This window comes from Cotesia glomerata, linkage group LG8 (genome assembly GCF_020080835.1).
Source record: "Cotesia glomerata isolate CgM1 linkage group LG8, MPM_Cglom_v2.3, whole genome shotgun sequence".
Taxonomy (NCBI): Eukaryota; Metazoa; Arthropoda; class Insecta; order Hymenoptera; family Braconidae; genus Cotesia; species Cotesia glomerata.
In genome coordinates this window covers 9511595-9537486 of record NC_058165.1, presented here as the reverse complement: position 1 = coordinate 9537486, position 25892 = coordinate 9511595, and the positions used below count along the sequence as shown (strand labels likewise).

The following is a 25892-nucleotide window of genomic DNA, read 5'->3' as shown; positions in this document are numbered from 1 at the left end:
ATAAAGAGTAAAGAGCCCAAGATAATATTAAGTAAAGATCTTTGGTATTCGAGGCAAGTGACGAGCTGACGGGCATAGTTTCCATATACATATATACAATTTCCGTCAAGCTTTCACCGATTTAAAATTGTAACGTTGTTAGTTATGAGTAACATTAATGCATTTAACTCCAGGCGCTAAAACATCATCATCCAGTTTAAATTATTCTATTCAAATTTGTCCTTGTTCTCAAACTAACTGACAAAAATCCTCATTTAAATCACAGAGTTAAGTACCGATCCAAGTAAAGAGAAATCCAGTATATATATATATATATATATATATATATATATATATATATATATATATATATATATATATATATATATATATATATATATATGTGTATATATATATATATACTAACAGAAACAATTCGCGTGTTTATTTATGAGCTTATAAAATTGGTTATCAATTTACATACCCGGTGATAATAATATCTAAGACATGAGACATGTGATGCATGACATATGACATATGACTTATTCAAAAAGCTGCTGAAGGGCAGCAATAACAAGTAGCAATAACCACCCATCACTTATATCCATAAGTACTGTAATTTCTGGTCACCGATAATGATAAAATAATAATAAGCATATACATAAATCAGTGTCTCGAGAGACTAGGTCATATCAGTGATTGAGATTCTAAGGAACTCTTGTATGTAGTAATATCAGACCACGGCATATCTACTGCATGCAATCCAAGGTATTATAATAGTATGCAGACTGCAGAAATAAGAAAACAAATTTACAGGTTCAGTCTATACCTAAGATTTGATCTGGAAATTAACATACGAGCATTAACACCCGTCAGTCTAGTTTAGGCTTATAATAGATTTGTTTCGGTTTATTTACTTTATTATTAATTCAATTTATAGTATTTAGTATATGACGCAACTATGAAAAAATTCGGATATTTTTCCATGTATGTATTTATACGATATAATGACGATTATATGTCTAAAATTCTTAAAAAATTGCAATGAAACTAATTCTTTGGATGACTCTGGAGTTCAAATTTGAAGATGAGCCAAATCGGTCAGATATGATTCAGAAATGATAGAAATTCAAAAGTTTCAAAAAGCACCATTATACGGAATAAAAAATTAATTTGAATAAAAAAATAATTTTGAAGAATTTTATTGTTTTCATTTAAGACAATGGAGACCTTCAAAATTATTTTCTTAGTTCAAGAATTTTTCTCTTGAACTCATAAGCTAACCGGCCGATTCTGTTCATCTTCAAACTTGATCTTGATATTGATTCATAGAATAAATTCACAAAATTTCATAAAAATCGGTTAAGAAATTTGGGCGCAATTCTGCTGACACTGATGCTATTTTACACGCTTTATATTAGCTTCACTTGTATGTCAGTTTGTCAGTATGTCAGTAACTCTCCGTGGGTAATCTGCGCGCCTGCGGCCTTCCTTGGTTCTGGTAGCCGTTTCTCAGGCTCGCTCTCCGAAATCGAACTCTGATTCCCCGTATTTATAATATTTATAAATAATTATTTTTTATTAGCTTCACTTGTATGTCAGTATGTCAGTATGTCAGTATGTAACTCTCCGTGGGTAATTTGCGCGCCTGAATATTTTTGATAATCAACAAATAATAGTTTAAAAAAACTAAAAAATCTCGCTTTTATAAATAAACCAAACTAAAAAGTAAAAAATAAATAATAGTTTAAAAAAACTAAAAACACGCTTTTTATAGAAAACCAAACTAAAAAATAGAAAATAAATTTAAATTGGGGTGCGTGGGGTGCTTTTTAAGATATTATCAAAATGATAATCACTCTACTCATATCTGTCAATAAAATATTTATAACTATTGACACCATGCACCTCACGCTTTTTTTAAAATAAAATACATTTTTTTTATTTACACTATTATTAATTTATATTTATTGAAATTTTTAACACTATTCTTAATTTAAATTTATTTTCTATTTTTTAGTTTAGTTTTCTATAAAAAGCGTGTTTTTAGTTTTTTTAAACTATTATTTATTTTGATATAATTCGACAAAATAAAATATATAACACAAATTTCTTCAAATTGCGTCATAAGACTAAAATAACTAGATAATAACTAAAATAACTATAAGAGTAAAATAACTAGATTTCTGAAGAGATCTACTTTCAAAATACAAACTTTCATTGGTTTTTTCAAAAGTAACTTTTGAACGTAGTGACTTATCGAATCTCTGTAAAATATATTTAATTTTCTAGATAACAAATTACCTACTTTTTCATCTATTTGATGAAATTTCATTACTGCATTCATGGCAACAATTACTACCAATTAGTGTTTTTTTGTATTTTTTTTTAGTTTATTCCTCGTCGTTGTAGAAATTTTATAATTAATTTTTTAGTCTTTTATTTTGTAATTGTAGCTAAGCCGGTAATTTTATTTTATTCCAGGATCTTGAGAAGCCCACGTGTACCCACGCAAACTGATGGCTGATTACGAAGATGCATTGCCCTCGTGGATCGAACACACGGCTATTTTTACGATCGATAGCAATTGTTGCCATAAAGTTAACTGGTTTTTTAATTGTTTGTGTTGAAAGAGCTTCTTTTGACGGGAATAGTAAATATTAAACATTGCAATGTATTCCAAGATTTAAACATTTACAAATTTTAAATCTCGAATGAACAAATAAAAGCTATTTGAGTAATTAAAAACCAAAACGTCTACTGATTGAGAAATTAGCAATAGTCCTATTTTCTCAGATAAATTGATCGTTAAGGACATTTATCATGACTTGGAATAATAATAATGGTAACAAAACCTGAGGTAAGTAAACTAGACATATAACAATGAAGTTGCTAATAATGTAAACAGACAAACAGACGTGCATTGTTTCCCTAGGAGCCAAGGCCGCGTTACAAAATTTATTACTATAATTACTATTTATTTATTTAGTTATGAATAATTAACAAATGGAAAGCAGGCTTTCAGTCGGTAATAAATATTGATATATAAGTCAGTTATTAAATAAAAATAATTAATTACACGGCAGAGCCTGCAATTAAACTTACGGTCTGTGTGGTCTGAGAGTTCAAAAGTATAAAGTAAGAAGCTAAAATCTCTAACTATCATTAACTAGCTAGTAGTTAGAGGTAATTTTCGCTGAATTTTTAATAATTATTATTACTATTATTTGTATAAAATAATACAACCAAATTATGGATAAATTTTTTATAATAATAATGATGATAATTATTATTTTTTGAGAGAAAAATAAATCAACAGACTAACAATTACAATGCCTACGACTGCATAGTAACTAAAAACTAATCTTAAAAACTAACTTTAAAAATTTTTTGCCAATTACTTTGCAAACATATTCTAAGCTTAAAACTAAACAAAAAATTTTTATAAGCCAAAAGAGCGTATAAAAATTTTTTTGCCAATCTTTGCAAGCATGTTCAAAGCTTAAAGATGAAAAAAGAAATTTTTAAAGACTAATACATGAGACACCATGTTTATATGTAAAATACACAAATACTCTCATAAATACACAATTTTATATGCATAGAACTAAAAAGCTTAACCTTGAAAAGACTTAAAGCCAAATATCTTCTCCCACTCCGTTTTAGAGTACTTTGGCAAGAAACGCCGAAGTTCGTCAAACGTTTGGAATGCCTAACTTGCAAGAAATTATAAAATCCAAAGGTCTACGGAAGTTCGGTTTGCCAAACTTAAAAGTAATTGGGGCCATCTATGGTAAGACGAAGTTTGGCGAATGTTTGGAATGCCTAACTTGCAGGAAATTATAAAATCCAAAGGTCTACGGAAGTTCGGTTTGCCAAACTTGAAAGTAATTGGGGCCATCTATGGTAAGACGAAGTTTGGCGAATGTTTGGAATACCTAACTTGCAGGAAATTATAAAATCCAAAGGCTTACGAAAGTTCGGTTTACCAAACTTAAAGGTAATTAGGGACATTTATGGCAAGCCAAACTTCGGCAAATCTTTGGTTATCGTTACTTCCAGCTAGTCAGGCATTCCAAAGGTTCGCCGAAGTTCGACTTGCCATAGATGTCCCAAATTACATGCAAATTTGGCATGCCAATCTTCGTTTTGCCTAACGTGGATTTAAGAAGGCGCAAATTAGGCTTGCCTAAGTTAGGCAAGCCAAACTTGCCCCTCACTAATTCTTCGGCATTCCTCACTACAATTTCTAGTCGGGAAAGGGTGTATGTCTATAAATGTACGCTCATTTTGGGTTTGAGAATTTTAAAATTTAGAGATCTAAAGTCGAAAAGGCGTATGAATTTTTAGTGGGATCTAATTGCCTTATTAAGGACGTTCATAGACAAGAAAAAGACATCAAAATAGGTTTTGGCTATTGGTTTCTTTCTCACGCTCTAGTGCTGCCTCTTTTTACAGACTATCGCTCACTTACTTCCACTCACGTAAAATATCGAAAGTCACTAACTTCAAACGTTTTTATAAAAAAAAGAATACTGCTCTTTTATGTTATTTTTAATAAAAAATACTTATATATTCAATTAATGATTCTCAGTTTTTTAAAACAATCTTAAGAAAAGTACGATTGATATTTAATAAAACGTTCGCTTGAAAGTCGGTCAGCATAGGCTTTGTATGTAAAATATACAAATTTTAAATGCTAATATTTCAAAATTTAGTGCCGCAAGGACTATTTAAAAAAATTCTTGCGTATAAAGGATACTTATGAGTATAAGTGCTTAAAATTTCAAAAAAATTTTAAGAAAACGTTTTTTTCTCGGAACGTCCTAAATTGATTGGATACTTTCTCTCGAAAATTGATTTTTATATCCTGTGTTATTTTGATTTACCTTTATTTTTCGAGCTTTTTGTTTGCGTTTTTTAATAAAACATCTTTTTTATTCTCCGCCTTTTTAGCTTTAAAAAAATATATCTTAAAGCCAAAAGGGCGTACAGAGGTCCGCTTTTTTTAAAGTAATTCAAATAATTTGTTTTATATTAATCTTGACCTTTTGAAGAATTTGGAAATGAATGGCAAAAAAAAAATTTTTATAACTCATTACAGCTACAAATAAATAATTTTATGGGATTACAAAGCCTGTGAATTTCAATAATAATAATAATAGTTTTCTTTTATTAATTATTTAATCAATTTATTATCAACTATTGCTATTTATTTTTTATTCGAGTAAATTACTATTTCGCGGATAGTGAGACAGTTAAATGATATGATTATCCCGACGATAAGTAAATTGAAATCTGTTTGTCGTAGCAGTAATTTGTCAATAGGAAATAAATAAAACCGCAAATCGTTTAATACTGTATGTTGTTTGTTGTGTAGCCTTTGAGTATTCGTATTCGTACGTAGAGACATTATTAAAGCGCCATATCTCAATTTACTTTACAACAAGAACTGGTTTTACATTTACGCTCTACTCTGCGTTTAATTCTTTTCTTATTCTTGCTCCGTTCGATCGGAGACTGTCAGTACAAACGATCGGTTTTAAAACTCTAAATTAAACAAAATAAAATAAAATAATCGCGACACGTAACAACAGTCTGAGGTATATCCTACGATAAAGCGATTTGAGCAACGAGACACGCCGACCGCGGAAGAGATCGTTTATCTTGAGAAATCTCAAGAACCGATGTCTTAATTTATAATTAAAAATTAATTTCTTATAATTGAATTTAATGAAAATTTTAAACTATCGGCGACAATAGAAATCGTTTTGCGATATGGAATTTATAGATTACCGGTCGCGAGTTATGAAGTGGGAGAAGATCGATGGCCTCTATTAACCGGCAGACTTCTTGCAGACATTTCTCAGATGTTATTGTATGAAAACATTTACTGGGTATAATAAATAATCATATTTTAAGAAATAAATATTTTTATAGATCAATGATCAATGATTTGAGTATAAATTACTATAGGATTTTTATGAATGGTTTGAAAGTACTCTGAAAAAAAATTGAATCAAGTAAAGAAAAGTTCCTTAGTTTAAGAATTTTTTGACTCAAACCAAGAAGATGAAGTTCTTCAAAATTATTTACTTGATTCAAGTAAATTTCTTTTTCTGTGTATAAATACCGATTTTAATGAAAAATCACCCAGAAAAAAATCCATTTGAGTTAAGAAAATTTTAAGAAAGACACAAGTTGTTTTGAAGTAAGAAGACTTTTTTTTTGAGATGACAAAACCATGTATCCATTTTTTGTGCTTAAAAAACTGCGTCGAATGCTTTTTTAAAAATGAAAATCGAACTACGCATTCAAAAGTTATAGTGGTTTAAAAATTCACAAAATTTTGTTTTTTGGTATTTTTTTAAGATATCTTCCAGATTTCTCAACTCTCGAAGAGCTCAAAATGTGAAAAACGATGCTTTGAGCTTGAGAAGCTCAATATTAACCAAAAAACACATTTTAAGGCGCTTAAAATTCAAACAACGGGAAGTTCTAGGGTTGGCCTGCATGGTCAGCTGATTTTCAGATTTTTAAATTTATTCTAAAATCAAAAATTTTTTCTTTTGAAGAAATATTACAACAAAAATTCAACCATAGAGAATTTAACTTGACGCAGGACAAAAAATCTTAAACCAAAAAAATTCAAAAATTTTGATAATTTTTGATCAAACATAAAATTTTTAAAATCTACAAATATTTTGGCTTAAGAATTTTTTTACTTGATTAAAAATAATCAAATTTTTCGAATTAACTTTCTCGTATCAAGATTTTTTCTCTTAAATCAAGTCAATTTTTTTATCAGTGTAAAGTTTTATGACAACGCAGGTGTTCATTGCAGACTACTCTCACTTTAAAACTTTTACGAGCATATTTGCATTAAAATATATATCTATAGTTTATGTCGATAGTAAAATTAGTAATCTATAATCTGGGATTAGCATTTATTTTATTAGTTCAATTTGGCTGATTTGTAACAAGATAAAATTTAATCAAATATCTTTAATTTTGATTTAATCTTTTTCAAGTTATTTTTTTAACTTTAACCTTTAAATTAAAAAACTATTTTTAAAAAAAATAATAATAAAAAATTACTACCCTTCAGTTCGGCCTCATTAGAGAGAGGTTTATTGTCAGCACTCGTATTAATTGATTGGAGTTTATGTTTGTTTAGCTCCCGACATAAGATACTTATATACCGAAACATTTAATCGGGCACATATTTTTAAAATGAAATGAACCCAAGAAGCCTCGGGATATTTTGTAACAGCGAACTTTCCTTGTAGTCCGTTAGCTAACAGGGCATGTAATTACGCTGCATAAAACAAAACAGGAGCCGAGATTATTTATTATTTATTGTACGAGTTTGTAATAGTGATATTAAATTTATGTTAATTTATTGTAATCTTCTTATGTTACATTCGCTATTTTTTATGGTAGAAATGCCGGAAAATTTAAAAAGCTAAAACAATTCATGTTCAAAAAATTATTTTTCACAGAAAAAAAATATCTTCATTCAAAAATAAAACATTCTCTTGAAAATTTTTGTTTTAATCTTGCTTTGAGATATTCAGTTAGAATTAATTCAAGAAATTCATGACTCGAATTGATGAAATAAAAATTTAATATTAATCTATAATTTTAGAAATTTAATCAAGAAATTTAAGAAAAAATAAATTTTTTTTTTAATTTAAAAATTTGGAATTCAAATTCTTCAAAAATAATTTTTTTGAATAGCTGTTCATATTATTTAATCAGAATTTATGCTGAAGATTTGAAATCGAAATCACGGATGAAATATTGAACATAGAAAAAAATGATACAGGACTTTTTTTTTAGGATGTTTAATTTTCTACAAAAAACGTCACAATAAACTTTTTCTTATTTCTAATAGTTAATTCAATATTTTATTTTTAACTCTCCACAAATATCTTTTGATTCAATTTTTCTTCGTTAAGAAAATAAGTTTAAACAAAATAATCGCTTGCCATAAAACAGAGTAAAAAAAATCTGTTTTCTTTAATAAAAAAAAAATTGTTTTTGGTTACACAATAAAATTATATTATGTAAAAAGAAACGCAAAGAAAATGAAGGCGAAGATATTTAAATTGAAAGAAAGAATTTAAATTGAAAAATATTGAATTTAATTGATCTAATTTTTCGCCTCCAACCTGTTATTAAGTGAAAAAATAAATGAAACCGCACAATGTATTCGCCACTAATGTAATATACCTGAGGCATAGTGCTCACATTACTCCACGGACATACGCTGTCATTAATCGCCCACGCTTACTAACTGTACGCACAATTGAAAATTTGCCGTCGAGTAGGCATTCATTTTATTTTGTAAGCGCTGTCTCCATCAACAATGAGCGACGCTTTGCTAAATTTTTACTCCCTGCTCGAACCCACGCGTCGAACTCATGCACTGCATATTTATAAACAAACAAACAAATAAATGAAAAAGTTTTTTCTTTTCCTTAAAATTACTTCCTTAAAAGCTTCATTAATTATTTATCATGAATTCATTACTATTTTTCATTTTCTACAATTTCTCTTTCGCTTTTAAATTTCCGTTCAACTTAGATTTATTTATAACCCCGCGGTATTTTATAAAAACAGTAATGGATTGCAAAGATAGTTGAGAAAACTAATTGGCTTGATAGATTATTTATAACTTTCACATTAAATCTTTTGTAGTGAATTTAAAATATATAGTTTAGAAAACATATCTATTATATTTATTTGTTTATTTTCTCTTCATTTGTCAACTAGAAAGGGTCATGATTCATGATTACACCAATAGTATATACTAGTGATATAATATTTTTCAGGGCAATTTTTTCAAAAAAAAAAAAAACGTGGATGGTAGTTTGACAAAAAGTATATTTTTTACTTTTAAACCGATTTTAAATAAATAGCAAAGATTGAACCAAAAAAGTCGATTATATTTTTTATAAAAAGTTGACTTTCAATTAAAGCCGAAGATGATCATGTAAAATTTCACTTTTCAACATGTATTTCAATTGTTTAATGATACATAGAAAAAAAGATTTCTTGACTGGAGAATAAAATTCTTGACTCAAGTAAATTTTCGGGTGCCCAAAGGAAGACCGAAGTTGTCTTGGCCGAAGTATAAATTTTTCTTGAAATTCTGTTCTTGGTGGAAGTAATTTTTCTTAATTCAAATTATCATAAATACTTGATACAATAAATTTTTATATTGGATCGAGATTTTTAGATACTTTAGGGAAGCAGCGCCACCTACTTCAGCTGAGAAAAAAATTTTCTCACCTTGAGAAAATTTTTCTCTTGAATATTTGATACCCATTTTAGATTATTTTAGCACGCAATTATACATATTGAATGAAAGAAAATGGTTCAATATTATTTGATCTTCCCATTTGACATGTTCGTCAATAAAAATATTAATGAAAATTTATTATCGAGATATTTAATTTTTTGGAGAAAGAGAAAAATTTTCTCAAGACAAGAAAATTTACTTCTGTCAAGAACTTAATTTTTTGGAGCAAGAGAAAAATTTTCTCAAAACAAGAAAATTTTCTTGATTTAAATAAATTGTCTTGGATCAAGATACGTATTTCTTGAAGCAAGAGAATTAATTTTGTTGGGATAAATGAAATTTCTTGTGTCAAAAAAAATTTTTTTTTTCGCCCAAGAAAATAATTAGCAAGAAAAATATTTTCTTGGTTCAAGTGAACCATTCTTTCTGTGTATTTTTTCTTCAAAATTAGCGAGACTGAGGGTGATCATATAGAAGTGGGATACCACTTCATTTCCATGGTAAAAATTACAAAATGAAGATCTTGACATATTTTACTCTCAACACTCAAGAAAAAAATTTTTTTTGAATCAAATAAGACATCTATTTTCTTGATTTGAGTAAAAAAATTCTTAAACTAAGAAATTTTTTTGATTTAAGTAAATTTTACTTGATTCAATAATTTTTCGTCTTGATTCAATGCAATGAAACTCTTCAAAATTAATTTCTTGGTTCAAGAAAGTTTTTCTTCATTCAAGTTAATTTTTTTTTCAGTGCATGTTCTAGTTTTTGGTGGATTGAAAATAAAAATTGGTCTGATTTTCAAAAAATTAAATTTTATCAATATTTTTGAATTTTAAAAGTTTTCAAAATGGAATTTTGATTAAGAATTTGAAAGCGATGCATTCATTTTTCAATATTGATACATGATAAAATTAATATATGAAAAAAACAAAAAAAAAATTTCTTAATAGGTCAATTTTTATAATTTTCACCATTTTGGGGAGGTATATTTAAAATGATGGGTTACAATTTTACTTATTTAACAAAATTTTGAAAATGTTTGAAAATTTGAAAATGTTCAGCATATTAAAAATACAACAATATTAAAAACTGAATGCATTACACGGAAAAAAGAAAAAAAGGAAAAATTACATTATATAATGTTGCGTGGCGCTTCATATGAAAAACTGGAAAAATTACAATTTCAGATTGTAAGTAATTATTACAGATTTTGTAAGAATTACTTTGCAAAATGTAAATATTACATTTAATTGAAAGATCTGAAAATTAACATTCAAAGTTTTACTTTATAAAAATTTTATTTTGAACTGCAATTTTTCTAGTTTTTTATATAAAGCAACGCTTGTTACTATTTATAATGTAATTTTTACATTTTCCTTTTTTGCGTGTACCTTCAAAGTGTCAATCAAAAGTAGAAATTTATATGAAGGAATTTTCGATTTCAAAAATCTTCATAAAATTTAATTCTTTTTTCGCATTAATCTGACCAAAAAGTAAAACACACTGAAAGCAAATAGACAAATCAATCTTTCGGTTGTTAATGAAAATACGTGAAGTTTCCATTTTTTATTTGTAAAAATTTACAACTATTTAAAAAAAATTTGAAAAATTGTCGGTTCCGGTGTAAAAAATGAAAACATTTTATCAAATATCAAAGCTCTAATGTTATTTCCCCACCCTTTCGCTTAGCAATATATTTACAAAATCCTAAAATAAGTTCCCGTTCAAGGTTAGCTCTCTAGAAAATATTATTTGAGAAAATATTTACGGAATCAAAAATAAAAAGTGATTATGATTATTATCATTAGCAATAGAAATCATAGTTGTATTTTCTCAGCGAAGGTTAGTTGGGGTTATTATACCCGATTGGCCCCTGTTAATGCTGTTAGTAAGATGTATCATCGCAACTTATTCTCTTACTTCGGTGCATGACTATATCTAACATTAAGCTCAGACATGCAATTATAGTTAGATTACTTCCACGTTTAGTTATAAATAATAAATCACAAAGTATTTTTATAAAAATGATAATTTTACAGAAAACATAAAATATAAATCCTTTAGAAAGAAAAATTATTCTATATGTATAAAAAAGCGCGATTTTATACAAGTTGCTAATATGCGAGATATATCATTAGGAGCTTATACAAATGCTTCTGTCGTGAAGCCAGTTGTGATTATTTTTATTGCAAAATTTATTTACGAAGATCGAATAAATATACAGTTTAATGACGTATCGGATATTAATGATTAATAGTAAAAAATAATGATAATGATGGTGATGACAATTACGCTTTTCGAGATGATCTACTTAACTTAAAAGTGTCACTCATAAATAGCGAGGCATCTTTTTACGACTGATATTTTTTAGCGATTGCGATTATGATTATTATGATTATGATCATGATTATGAAGGTGAGCACAATTGCGGCACGAAAGTTTAAAGCAAGAGAGATAAATTTTACTAGACAGTGAACGACTAGTTCTAGACGCTGTAAAAATAGAAATAGTGCTCGCGAAGTAGAGGATTGTAGTGTCTCTACATCATGGTTGATCTTTAAGTATACTCGGTCAGTCGACCTGGTCAGTGCGTAGGCAGCCACTTTTTGCTTACTCTTTTTTCTTTGTAATCGATCGTATTACGATTACTATTATTTACATAGAGATCTGTCGCAAAAATCAAATATGTCGTGTAACGGCACGCTCTGGTTACTGAACACGTTTTTAGTTGGCTGTTATCATTTTTTTATTATTATTTTTTAGGGTTAGTACCGTAAATAATTTATTTTTTATTATATTCACTCGTGTTCTGCTTGATAAGAACTATTTCATAGTTATTTTTCTTTTAGTTTTTTTATTAGTTTTTTTATTAGTCAAATATTATTAATTCGGTATTTTTTATTATAAAATCAATTTTCAAACGAATTAAGAAAGAGAATTTATTGATTATTATTTATTCACTTTTTTTCTACTTAAAAAAAATTATTTCACTGATATTTGACCCTTATATTAATAGGTATTAATGTAATTAAATTGATTTAAAAATTTTTAAATTTTTAAATTTAATTGATTTAAAAATTCTAAGTGAAGTATTACTTGCCATTTTGTTGTCAAGTATGATTTATCGACTTTTATTAATTGTAAAATTAATTCTCAACTGAATTAAAGAAAAAAATCGATCATTTATCATTAATTTATTCTTATGTAACTAAAAAAAAAATTATTTTATACTTATTTCGTAATTGTTTCACAAACTACAGACATTTAAAAACTGTGAGTGAAATATTTGCCGCCATATTGTTTTCAAAAGTTTTCAATCAACTTTTTCCGATTATAAAATTAATTCACGAACAAATTAAATAAAAAAAGATTAATAATTAATTGCCTACACTTTTATTGTTAAAAAAAAATTATTTGAAGATTATTAAGTTATAATTTTTCTAAATTCAACCACCGGAGGTGTTTCTAGGGCGTCACAACGCGACGAAAGCTAATTAATTTTTTTCACCGAAACTAGCATCGTCAAAAATATCTAGCAAAAACTTGAGAATCCTTCCGCGTTCCGAAAATATTATTTTTCATTAACTATCGTGGATTTGAGCACACCGCGGTCTTAAGACTTAACTCGAAAGCAAAAGTAAATGAGATCGGAGTAACTTAACTTGTTTTATCTTTTCTTATTAATAATATAAGTCGTTACGAAAATAGAAGCATGTCTAGGGTTGTCTTCATTCCCTTGTGTTCGGATTCACATCGTTAAAATATCCATACGTATGTACGCATACTTAGTCATACATACATGCATACAGATTCTTCTTCCTTCGTCTTTAAAGTCAAGTGTTGATCGCGGTTGTCTGGAATTTACATTAAAACCACACCGCACTAACAAGTTACCAAGAACAATGCTTAAAATCAACTACATTCCGTAAGTTCAATGGATTATTTCTTAAAGCAGCTGGCTTGTTACTCTTTTCATTAAAATAGCTCTTATTATATTGTTTTTTATTTTTATTTTAGAAGGATATTCATTTCAGTTTAAGACTAGGGTTTATTCAAACTAGTGCCAATTACTCATTCAAGATATTTCATCTCCAATGAGAATTAAATTATCCCTACACTGAAAGAAAAAATTTCTGTAATAAGAAATTAATTTGTTGAAAATTTTAAATAATTTTATTTCTTGGCTGAAGAAATCAAAATTTCTCTCTTAGTAACTTTCTTGTTGATAAAAAGTTTTGTTGATTTCGAAATAAACAATTTTAAATAGACGATTTTCATTCAAAATTATTTTTTTCCAAATCTAGAAAACTTTTTTTCATCAAAAAAGTTACTGTGAGAAAAATTTTAATTTCTTCAGCTAAGAAATAAAATTGTTCAAAATTTTTAATAAATTAATTTTTTATTACAACATTGCTCATTTTTTAAAATTTAATATATCAACAGACTCGATAGAGTCTGGCGCCAAGTTCCGTTCTTAAGCCAGACTACCGAGTGTGTATATACCGTAAGCAGAACGGTTTTTTGAGGTTACAAATTTTTTTTCAAATTTATTTTGATTTTGTTTTTATATGATATTTTATAATAGTAGTTCATGCTTTTTATTACGCGTATTACTTGATTATTATCAATTATCTTTATAATTTCTATTTAAAATTATTAAAAATAATCAGCACAAACTATAGCGACCCAGATTTTTAGATTTTAACTTTTTTCTTATGTAAAAAGCGGATGGCCAGAGACTAAATAATATAAGAATGCATGCTAATCTTATAATAGATGGGAAACTACAGTGAAAAAAAGATATTTGACAGCTTGCAATTACACACGCCAGGCGGCGCAAGAATAACTTTTACATGAACTATAGCTTAAAGGGGATAGTTTGCCACCGGAAATGTATTAAATTAAAATTGTCAATTTTTATTATAATTACAAAAAATACTGAAATCCGAGCAAAAACAGTTTCACTGTAAAAAAATCGCGCCAAGTTCACGTTCATAAGACTATTAAGAAAAAAAATTTTATTTCTTTACAAATAGATATAAAATAAAAAATTAAAAAATCCAAGATACCGATATGGCTGTATATGATTTTCGGAAATTAAAAAAAATTTTTTTGTAAATTTAAAAATTAAAAGAAACCAATTTTGAAACGTACTTGGTGTGCATGATTGTGTACTTTAATTTTTTTTAAAAGTCCTAGTAGATAGATTTTAGGAATTTCATAAAAAGTGAAATATTTTGTAACCACGCACACTAAATACGTTCCAAAATTGTTTCTTTTAATTTTTAAATTTACAAAAAAATTTTTTTTAATTTCCGAAAATCATATACAACCATATCGGTATCTTGGATTTTTTAATTTTTTATTTTATATCTTTTTGTAAAGAAATAAAATTTTTTTTTCTTAATAGTCTTATGAACGTGGATTTGGCACGATTTTTTTACAGTAAAACTGTTTTTGCTCGGATCAAATATTACAATTACGTAAACTGGATTTTTAAAAAAATTTATCAATCAAAAAGAATTATTAATTTCATTTTTAGTTTTGAAAAAAGGTAAAAAAAAAAATTTTTAACTTCCCGCTAAGAAAATTGAAAATTTTAAAAAATCGGGAAGTTATTGGTTTCACCCCGTTTTTCGAAAATCGAGTTTTCAACGGATGTTGACATTTTAAGGTCCTAGAAAGCCTCCCCAAATGTTTCCGCGATGATGTCCGTACGTCTGTGTGTGTGTGTGTGTGTGTGTGTGTGTGTGTGTGTGTGTGTGTGTGTGTGTGTGTGTGTGTGTGTGTGTGTGTGTGTACGGCCGTATGTAAACCTCTCATAACTTTTGAACGGCTTGACCGATTTCATCGCGGTTGGCACCATTTGAAAGGACTTGACTAAACTTAGATTTTAAACATAATTTGAATCGATTCGAACGAGTAGATTTTGAGAAATCTCAAAAAAACTGCGAAAAAAAATTTTTTCAAATGTGGTTTTTTTGGAATAACTTTTAAACGGCTTGACCGATCAATTTCAAAAACTAATCAGCTCTTAACATAAAAAAAAACACGTCGATTGCTACCAGCCCGGTCGAAATCGGTTAATTCGTTCGTGAGTTATCGTTAACGAAAAAAATCGAAAATATCATTTTTTGGGAATTACTTTTAAATTCCTTGTTTGATCAATTTAAACTTAAAAGTTCTTTATGAGGCTTTAAAAACTGCGTTAAATGCTACCAACCACGTAAAAATCGGTTCATTCATTCAAAAGTTATTGCGGTTTAAAAATTCGAAAAATAATGTTTTATCCAACTTCTAGCAGATTTTTGAGCTCGAAGAGCTCAACATAAAACATAATAAATGTAGGTTTGTGCGCTTAAGTCTGAAATGAGCGAGAAGTTGCAGGGATGGCCTTTAGGGTCAACCGTTTTCCTAATTTTTTTTTATCATTTTTATAATTGAGAAGTTTTCAAGTGAAAAAAATCATTTTTTTTAAATATTCATTTTTAAAAATTATTTTTCACTCCCAATTTTTATGTCAAAAAATTTGGGATTTTTTTTAGATGTAAAATGGACATTTTCAAAGTACCAAAAAAATTTTGGGGTAAAATGGGCCGTCAAAAAAATTTCTTAATATTATAAAAAAAGCATGTGTAAATTACTTTTGTACAATAAATTTTTCTCCCTTCATTCAAACGAACTGTCATTTTTTTCCGCGACCAATAAATAAAAATAAATCCAGTGAGCTTGAAAGATTAAGTTGTTTTAAACGGAGAAGTCAAACAACTGTCGGGTTAGATAAATAAAATTAGTAAATTATCGTTTAGCTTTAAAAGCATTGACTTTAATCTTAAGTTAACTGAGTTCAGTGACAGTTTAGAAGATCTCTTTGACTATGATATGACAAATATTTTCTTAGAACATGAGCCCCAAAATGAAATCCCGTCTGGTATGTCTCTCTATTTAAAATACTAGGCCCGATAACGTTGAACGCTTTTGCGATAACTAATGGCCGGGTCTTAAATATAACTATCGAGACATTAGATATAGCAAGTGGTTTTATGTACTACTCTCTTCTTATTAAGAAGAAAGTTTCGGATATATTAGTCTTTTATCGGTCGGTAAAACGTTTTTTATTATTTAATTCTTTTTCTTTCATGAATTAGAGTTTTTATTTACACAAATCATTTATTATATATCAATAAATATTTATCTCGTGCTAAAAAAGATTTGTTAACTGTTGAGAAATGATTATTAATAAACCATTAATTAAATGTCAACAAATCTTAATAAAGGTTCACTTTTCTTATCTTATGTCCAAAAAGAAAAATAAAAAATTAAAAAAAAAAATTTTATGGGTGGTTCAAAACGGGAATCGAACCTGCGCCTTTCACTCCCTGTCAATTGTTCCACTACTATATTAATAAATAGAAGCCATTAATTTTAGCGACTCAATACTCAGAGTTTATTACCCAGTAAGAGGGTTTAATCTGCGGAATGCGGTGAGTAAATCAGTAATATTTCGGTAATACGGAAGCTTAATATAATGTATTATATACGAGTTAACTGTAATTTTATTTTAGATTAGACGAGAGGTGTTTTATGCGAGTGACATTATTCGCGTTTTCTCTCAGCATTCGGCGCAATGACAACTTTGACACGCCGCCAAGTATCATAATATTCTAATAATATATTATTTTTTTATTAGTTATTTCACTTTACTTATATATTTATGAATTTAAATAACAAATTTTTTAGGAAATTGTCTTTTAATGATCGGTGTCGCGGCTCTTAGAGATAACGTCGCTATGGGTGGCCATTAGATCGAGTATTTACAGCTTTGGTGACTATTCAAATTTTTTTCGAGGGGTTTTTGAGATAAAGTCCTTAGAAATGTGTGATTTTAAATTATAAGGAGTTTGTCTTTGATTGAAAAAAATTAAAATTTTTTTACAACAAAAAGTACCAGGAAAATTTTTCGAGTTTTTAATTTTGAGCCTTGAAATTTAGTTGTTAAAACTTCTTTTTAGTAACTCAGCCTGCAGCTAAGATTTCAAATCACATAAGTTCAATTTTTTTTATTCCAAGTAACAGTAATTTTGATTTTAATAATTATGAACTCAAAAATTCCAAAATAAAAAATTATCTTTTTTTCTTAAAAATTTTGATCTTTTAATCCAAAAAAAAAATTTTAATTGAATATTTTGAACTTTTATTCCAAAAAACATTTGTTTTTCAAAAATTTTTTTGATAATTCACTCACAAAGTCATTTAAAATAACAGAAATTATAATTTTAATAATATGCCCAAAATTTTGAAAATAAAAAATTTTTTTTAATCTAATTCTTAACCCTCCAGCACTCTCGCAAAACGAAATAATATCATTACTCGCGCGATGAGAAAAAATCACATGCCTTTTGTGCATGCGTACGCATGCTTATAGCTCCTTTAATTTAAAAAATCTCAAACAAGATAAATTTCTTAAAAAAAAAATTGACTTGTTTAAAAATAATATTTAATAATAATTCATCCCAAACACAAATGCACTCTTACGGAAACCTCCGAACTGTACCGATCAGACTCGATTTCTTAAATTCTGACCCCCCTATACTTTACTATTGCGATGAGAAAATATTATCTCACAGAGTTAATAAAATTGATTGTATTTTTTTATGGTTTAGAACGATTAAAATAATAATATTGTAATCTGAAATAATATTAATTTTTTGGCAGATAGAAAAAAAATCACATAATCATTTCATTTGAAATATAATTTGAGTTATTGATGAGCGTGAGAGAAAATCTCATAGCGAGAGTGCTGAAGGGTTAAGATTGTTTATTTTTGAATTTATTCAAAATTTCCACCAATAAAAATATTCAAATTTTTTGCTTTAAAACTTGTCCCAAAAATTTTTTTTTAGAATTTTTCATAATTTTACATGTCACAACTAAATCGTATTAAAATTACACTTAAAAATTTTTCCATCCTAATATCATTATAAATTAATTTCAAAACCAAAAATTTGATCTTTTAAAAATTTTTTTATACAATCAAAAGGAATATCTCAGATTACTTTTTATTTCGACTATCATATGATTGAACTTAATATCTAATGAATGACTCAGTAATAATAACAACAATGATAATGCTAAATATTAAGCAAATTAGCTTCTCCGAACTGCCAAAAAAATAGAATCAAAAAAATTTATAAAGATATGGATCATAAAAAAAATAGTGGGCGTATTGGAAGTATCGATAGCAGTAGTTAACGCTCAGCTAACTAAGTCATTATTTATTATCAGCTGATTAAATAAATCACTACAGTGATAGAGTGATACAAGTACCCCATTGTAATTGTAACAGTAATTCCCGTCGAAATAGTGTCGATTATCTTCCACTCCTTCCTATTCCGGCTTGTATATAGCGATCTTTTATTTAATTGCATACCATACCTCCGTATAATATAATAATATAATGAACAGCGATAAGACAAGCTCAAGCTATCAATCAGTACTATCAATAAACACAAATAACAACAATATAAATAATAGCAAGGAATGCGTTAAATCCTCAATGACAGTTTCGCTCTATTTAACGATCCTCTATAATCGATTTTAATTAATTCTTCTTGTCAATGTAGGACTTGATTGATCGTCCGATTGATTATTAATATAATAGATTATGTATAAATATAAATATATGCTTGATACATTTTAAATGGTTAATTATACAATGTTTTAATTAATCACAAATCTATTAATTTTTAATATCTGATTTCGAAATTGTCAAGAAAGAAATCGATTACTGTTATTATTATTATTAGAATTATTTATGCAATTACTGAATGAGCTTTTCTGAATAACTGATACATGACTCAATCGCACATCGCAATTATTAAGTGGCTATTAAAATGTTTTACCGTAAATTATGATTTATTGAAGCGTGTGTGGAAACGCGGACTAGTATTTAGGGTGAATTAGACACGCGTTTTATTTTAAGTGAAAGGTTATTGCAGTTAATGTCTGATCCTATTTACGGTTTATTAATTATTTATTTTTTTAGAATTATGCTTTGGGATTAAGACATTTTTGTTGGTTTATAATAGTTTGACGGGCGATATGTTGTGCAATGTTTAAATATGGTTATAAAGATGAATATGCACGTCTTTTCAGTAATTTGAAAGCGTGGTTAATTTGTTACGTATAAAATTTAGAATAATTATTAAAATTCTGTTATAATACTAAAATTAGCATGCATTATTCATACGAATTTATTAGTTTATTTTAATGATTTTCCCTATTCTATTACACTAAATAAATCTCTTTAAATCGAAAAAGTAATTTTGATTGAATTATCTGTTTGATTAATTAAGCAATAATTGATTCAATCGCTAATTTAAAATTTCAAATAAACTTTACATCAAATTTTTTTATCTACGTGCAACTCATAATTTGATTTAGGCCTTGAAATACTATTTTCAGTAAACAAATCTCTATAAAATCCGCGGATTATTTTTCGATGACTCCAAATACATTTATCGCCTAAAAATCAATATAATAATTTTATTCTGTGCACATTTGATACCAAATTATTAAAAAATAGAAAATAGTTTTAAAGTCATTAGTGAAAATTTTTTGTATTCTTAAACTTTACTTTAATGATTAATTTGTGTATTACACGAACGCTTGAAGTAATATAATGAGAGAAAAAATTTTGTTTGAAAAAAATGAGCAATGTTGTGGTACGAAATTAATTTGCTGAAAATTTTAAACGGTCTTATTCCTTAGCTGAAGAAATCAAAATTTTTCTCACTGTAACTCACTTGTTGAAAAAACTTTTCTAGATTTGGGAAAAGACAATTTTGGATAAATCTAAAATTGTTTATTTCCAAATTAAAAAAACTTTTTTTCAACTAAAGAGTTACTGTGAGGAAAATTTTGATTTCTTTAGCTCAAAAATAAAACTGTTGAAAATTTTCAACAAATTAATTTTTTGTCACAACAAGCCTATTTTTTTCAAAAGAAATTTTTTCTTTCAATGTATCACAGATACTCTAAGTGTCAAATGTTCCATACAGAGCCTTATTTGATTTACGTAATATATTTTTCTATGCAGTTGCATCATTACATACAAATACACAGAGATAATTTTTGAACGTTTTTTATTAATTAGTAAAACTAGATGTTCCTAATCTTAACTTTTGACTGTAAAAAACATTTAATATGTTATTTACTGTCATTTTATCAATTTTCATTGAAATTTGAACGGTAATTTTTGTAAAATAAAATAAAAACTGTCATTTCTTATAACACTCAATGTTTAACCTGAAACTTTAAAAGTTCAATATTTTTTGACTAGTTTTTTTGAGATTTTCAAAAATTTAGTGGGCTTATTATCTTACTATAACTTACTTATAAATCAAATTTTATCAAATTCTGAACGATGAATCTCTCATTTGAATTTACCAAACTTTTTTTTTTATTTTCACGAAAAGTAAATCGCGATTTGTCATTAAATGAAGAATGAGTGATCAAAAAAAGAATAGGTCAATTATCTTGTAAAGTAAAAGACAAGTGATGGATTAAAATATATAAATAAATTATTAGTTTAAATAAATCGAGCGGCAAGAAAATAGTAATCTGTACAGACTATTAAATAGTAACACATGTGTAACCAGTCATGTGAAAATCTGAGATAAAATGTATGTATATCAGTAGCGGATCAGTAAAGCAATCATCCGCACTATTGAACCTCGAGAGATAGGATTTATCGGATACCTGAGATCCGAGAAATGTCTTCCGCAATCTTAGAGGGGATCTATGAGATTGTAAGTAACCGATCACTGATTGTAACGTCCGCTTTACTTGTATATTGTCTATATATGTTTATGTCTGGGTGCTGGGGTTTATTTAACGCATCGATAAATTTATGCACGTTAAATTTAAAGATATCTTTGGTGTGCTCTGCTCATTTGCGATAAAGATCAAATTGATAAATTGATTAGGCAAATTAATAACTAATTTTTTTTTTTTTTAATAAATGATCAAAATACTCACGTAAAAGTATAGTTCAACTTTGTGGAACTGTTTGGGTACACATGTAAGTGATTCGGATCTACAGCAGCCAGTGTCGTCAGAGCATCTGTGAAGAATCGCGCAATGTGGAATGTAAGTCGTTGAGGGGCTTGGATAGACATCTCTCACGGGTATAACTCTCGCACGTGGCCACTGACAGCTACCTTCCCGTGATACTTTCATCGCGTGCTGGAGGGCTTCTCTTATTTCAGCAGCTGCAATCATCGCCAATTAAATATTTATCTTATTCATACTTATTTATTTTTTTTTTGAAATTTTATTTTGAACGCTATGGTTAAAAAATCAAAATATTTTTTTAGGATGAACTAATATAAATTGGATTGAGAGGTTTATATTTACTGGGCTTAATACTTATGCCTGTCTTGTCATATTTTTTGAAACTTAAATTGTTGAGCAGTGATGGGAAAATTTTTATTGTAATTAAGCTTCAAAGACTTTATTAGTTGACCTGATTCTGTCATATTTGTCCATTTTTATATATAAATAGAATAAAATATCAGTGAAATCTTAGAATTTTTGTGTAAACAAGATAAATTATACTTGATAAATTTTTATAGGAATGTTTCATAGAGAAAAAGAAAATAGCAATATGCAACATTCTGTAGAGAACCCAGTTTCATTTTTTATAAAATTATGATACTTTCTACACTGCAAGAAAAAATTTCTTTTTAAAAAAACAAGCGATGATGTAAGAAAAAATTAATTTGTTGAAAATTTTAAACAATTTTATTTCTTAGCTAAAAAAATCAAAATTTTTCTTACAGTTACTTTCTTTTTGAAAAAAAGTTTTCTATAGAATTAGGAAAAAGCAATTCTAGATAGATAACTTGCGAATTTTCATCCAATTAAAGTATTTGTTTTATGTGGATAATTTAATAAATTGAGCTTTAATTTAAAATTTAAATACTACGCGGTATTTTTACCTCAGATAAAAAAAAATACGATACAGTTGCACCAAATAGTGGACATATGAGCGTCTATGTGTGATCTGAAGTTATTACTTTTCACTTACATATCTATAGATATACCATAGATCTATCGATTTTAATTTTTTATTGAATATGCAAATTAACGACTCCGACTTAGACAGCCATATTCAATAAGAAATTGAGGGAAACCACTTAGGAAATATTAACAAAAAAATTATGAACTAAGAAAATTATTTTCTTTAAAATTGTATTCTTGATTCACGATTTTTTCTCTTAAATCAAGTTAACTTTTTTACCGGTGTATTGATGTCAAAAAAATTTTTTATTTAATCAGTTATTTCATTACGTGCAAATACCTCAATAGATGGACGGTTAAGCAAACTCTCGTGTTCTATTAAAAAAACAATATAGTAATATACAGATAAGTTGTGATAAAGTAAATTATATTTATGTAAAAATATATAATTAACCAGGAAAAAATAAGTAAAACTTCGTAAAACGTTGTAGTAATTAATAAAAAAGAAAAATGTAAGAAAAAGTCTAAAACCCCAGTAGATGGACAAAATCTCCAGTAGATGGACAGTCAATACCAATAGATGGACACTACTTACAAGCGATATTTTCAATTCATTATTTATATCAGAAATAATTAATTTATTAATTTTTTCCACTAAAAAATAAAGCTTGATAAAATTAAAGAGAAAAGGTGATAAATCGTATAGTAATTTTCCAAATACATCATAAAGTAATTTTATTATTTTTTAACACGTGATGCTTTCTCATACAAAGTAACATATAAAATGTATTAATATAAAGAATACTAATAATTCATAGATAATCAATATAAATTTATAAAACACGTTAAAAATATTTTATGTTTTCTTCTTCTTCCTTTTAATAGGTCTGTTCTCTTTTACTTCTAAATTTCCTTCGCTCAATTTTCTCTTTTATTCAGTGTTTTCTTTTTTCTCTTCAATTTCTTCAATAATCATAATAATACTTTCATTTTCAGTACATGTCGGTTAATTACAATATTTACTCTTATTCTCACATTGATCCACCAAAAAATTAAAAAAAAAAATAAGAAAATTCATCATATAAACTCAATGTCCATCTATTGGATAGAGGTCAGAAAAGTGTCACCAATAGATAGACACTAAATTCAATTATTTTTTTTTCGATTTTATCATTAAAATATTATGTATCTAGCTTTGTTAGTGAAATATATTAAGCGTAATCAAATGTATAAATCTTACTTTTTTATTATTTTTAATAATAATAACAAACAACGTCCACCAGCTATCTGTCACATGCTTACTAGTGGTGGCATTCTCGGAGCAAAACCTCGAGACGTCCAATTTAAATAATTTTTTTAAACTATTATTTTAAATAAAAAGTTAAAAAAAAATTACTTTTCGCTCTCAGAACTACTTGTAGACATAAAAAAAAAAAATAACGACTTAAGATTTTTGTTCTTAAAACTAATGTAATTGCTTCTAGAAACAATATTTGTCCATCTATTGGGGTATTTACTCTACCCCAGAGTAAATGCATTTTAATCGAAAGTATGAGTTAAAATTATCATTTTTCATTTAATGTTAATACATTAGAGGCAATTGATTTTGAAAAAATTGCTTGACTTTGATATGTTGTAAATAAAGCGCTACCTTAAATACGCTCGCGTTATGAGGCGTGCAATTCAGGTTACAACTTTTTTGATGGTGTCAAATTTAACTCTAGAAGTCTATTTTATAACAAAAACTAGCTGACCCGGTGAACTTCGTATCACCTACAATATATTTTAAAACACCTTCCGAACAGCGATTATCAATCTAAACTCTAATCTACTTCGATAAAGAATAAATACTGGCTGCATGAAGCGCGGTTAGAATTTTGTCAAGTTATTAAATGAAACTCGCTTCTCATTATCGCCTGAAAATCAAGATCCTAAAAAATGAACACTGAATTTATGAAATTTTTTTTTGTCCATACATACAGAAGATAGACGTTTAACAATTTTAGATCTGTTGATTTCCTTAGCTAAACTTTCGGGTTTTTCAAAAATTTTTTTCTTTCGAAAACATCCCTGAACTATAGTGAGATTAACGCACAGCTATTCATTTTTATCTATATATATAGATAGACTTATATAGGTGACAAATGAAATACTGCTGTGAAGCAGGAAACAATTGATGTTACTTGATATTTTTGATTTCTTAATATTTAGGATTTTTTTCAACTTTTATTTTTTTTCTAAACCATCCTCTAACTATACCGCGATGACGTACAAAATAAAAATTATCAAAATCGGTCAGTCGTTTTGAGGAGTTTAGCGAGACTAACGCACAGCTATTCATTTTTATACATGGGGTATTCATGCCAAAGCGACATTTGAACTTTACCCCTTTAGATTTAGCTGAAACTTTATCATTCTTTTCTACCTTTTGAAAAACATTTTTTGAGAATTTTTAAAATTTATTTGTTCAACCCAAAAAGGTTATGAATTTTTCAAAAATGGCTTTTTGAGCTAGAAGAGCTCAAAAGCATATAAAACCTATCTCTTTTGAGGCTCGGAGGCTCAAAACAACATAAATTGTATTTTTGAGCTCAGAGGCTCAAAAACGGCATAATAGCGATTTTAAGCGTCCAGATATGGAATTAGCGGAAAGTTGCAAGGATGGCCCTCAGGGTCAACTCGTTTTCCTAATTTTTTATTTAATTGAAAAAAAAAATTGTCAAATTTTCTAAAATAAAAAAATTTTTTTTTTTCAATTAAAAAATATATAAAAAAAAATCGGCCCTGCCAGGGATGAGCGGAAATAGTTGTCAAATTGATTGAAGTTTTTTTTATGAGAAAAAAAATTAAAAACAAAAAGTCACCAACTTCGAAAAAATAACGCTTGTGCTTACATAAAACCGTTTATTTTTTATAGAATTGATCATATTTAATTTTTTTCTGCGTTTTTTTCCATAAGTTCATTCAAAAACAAAAATTTATTAAAAAGAAAAAGGTACCCAAAGGTCAATGCCTAAAAAGTTATGGCTATTTGAAAATAAAAAGCCATTTTTGAAAAATTCATAACTTTTTGGGTTGGATAAAAATTTGAAAAAATTTTCAAAATGTCTTTTGAAGGGTAGAAAAGAATCGTAAAGTTTCAGCTAAATCTAAAGGGGTCGGGTTCAAAAGTGGTCGATTTGGTATGGAATACCCCATTGATAGATAGATATAAACATTACAAAAATAAACACGAACAAAACAAAAGTAATGACAAACATTCTTCTTGCGTTTCTTCTTGAGATTTGTGGTTATGTCCGACAAACTGAATAGGTAAATAATAATGGTACAACTCTGCAGTATACTTGTACGTATCTTCCTATATATCGAACAATTTTTGGTACTCTCTTGCAACCTTGAGGCTCAAGCGTAACAATAGCGATTCCAATACAAAATTAATAATTTTTGATTTTTTTAGCTGAACTTTCGCGTTTTTCAAAAATTTTTAACTTCCCGCTAAGAAAATCGAAAATTTTCAAAAAATCGGGGAAGTTATTGTTTTCACCGTTTTGAAAAATCGAGGTTACAACAGATCTCGACG

The 25892-nt window shown here is 27.5% G+C and overlaps 1 protein-coding gene across 1 annotated transcript in view; it reads right to left on the bottom strand.

Moving 5' to 3' along the window:
* Positions 1-25892, bottom strand: part of LOC123270288 — a 95443-nt gene that overhangs the window by 5316 nt on the left and 64235 nt on the right. The window contains exon 3 of the mRNA XM_044736283.1: positions 21329-21561. Within this exon, the coding sequence (XP_044592218.1) occupies positions 21329-21561 (233 nt within the window). The remainder of the gene's footprint in view (positions 1-21328; positions 21562-25892) is intronic.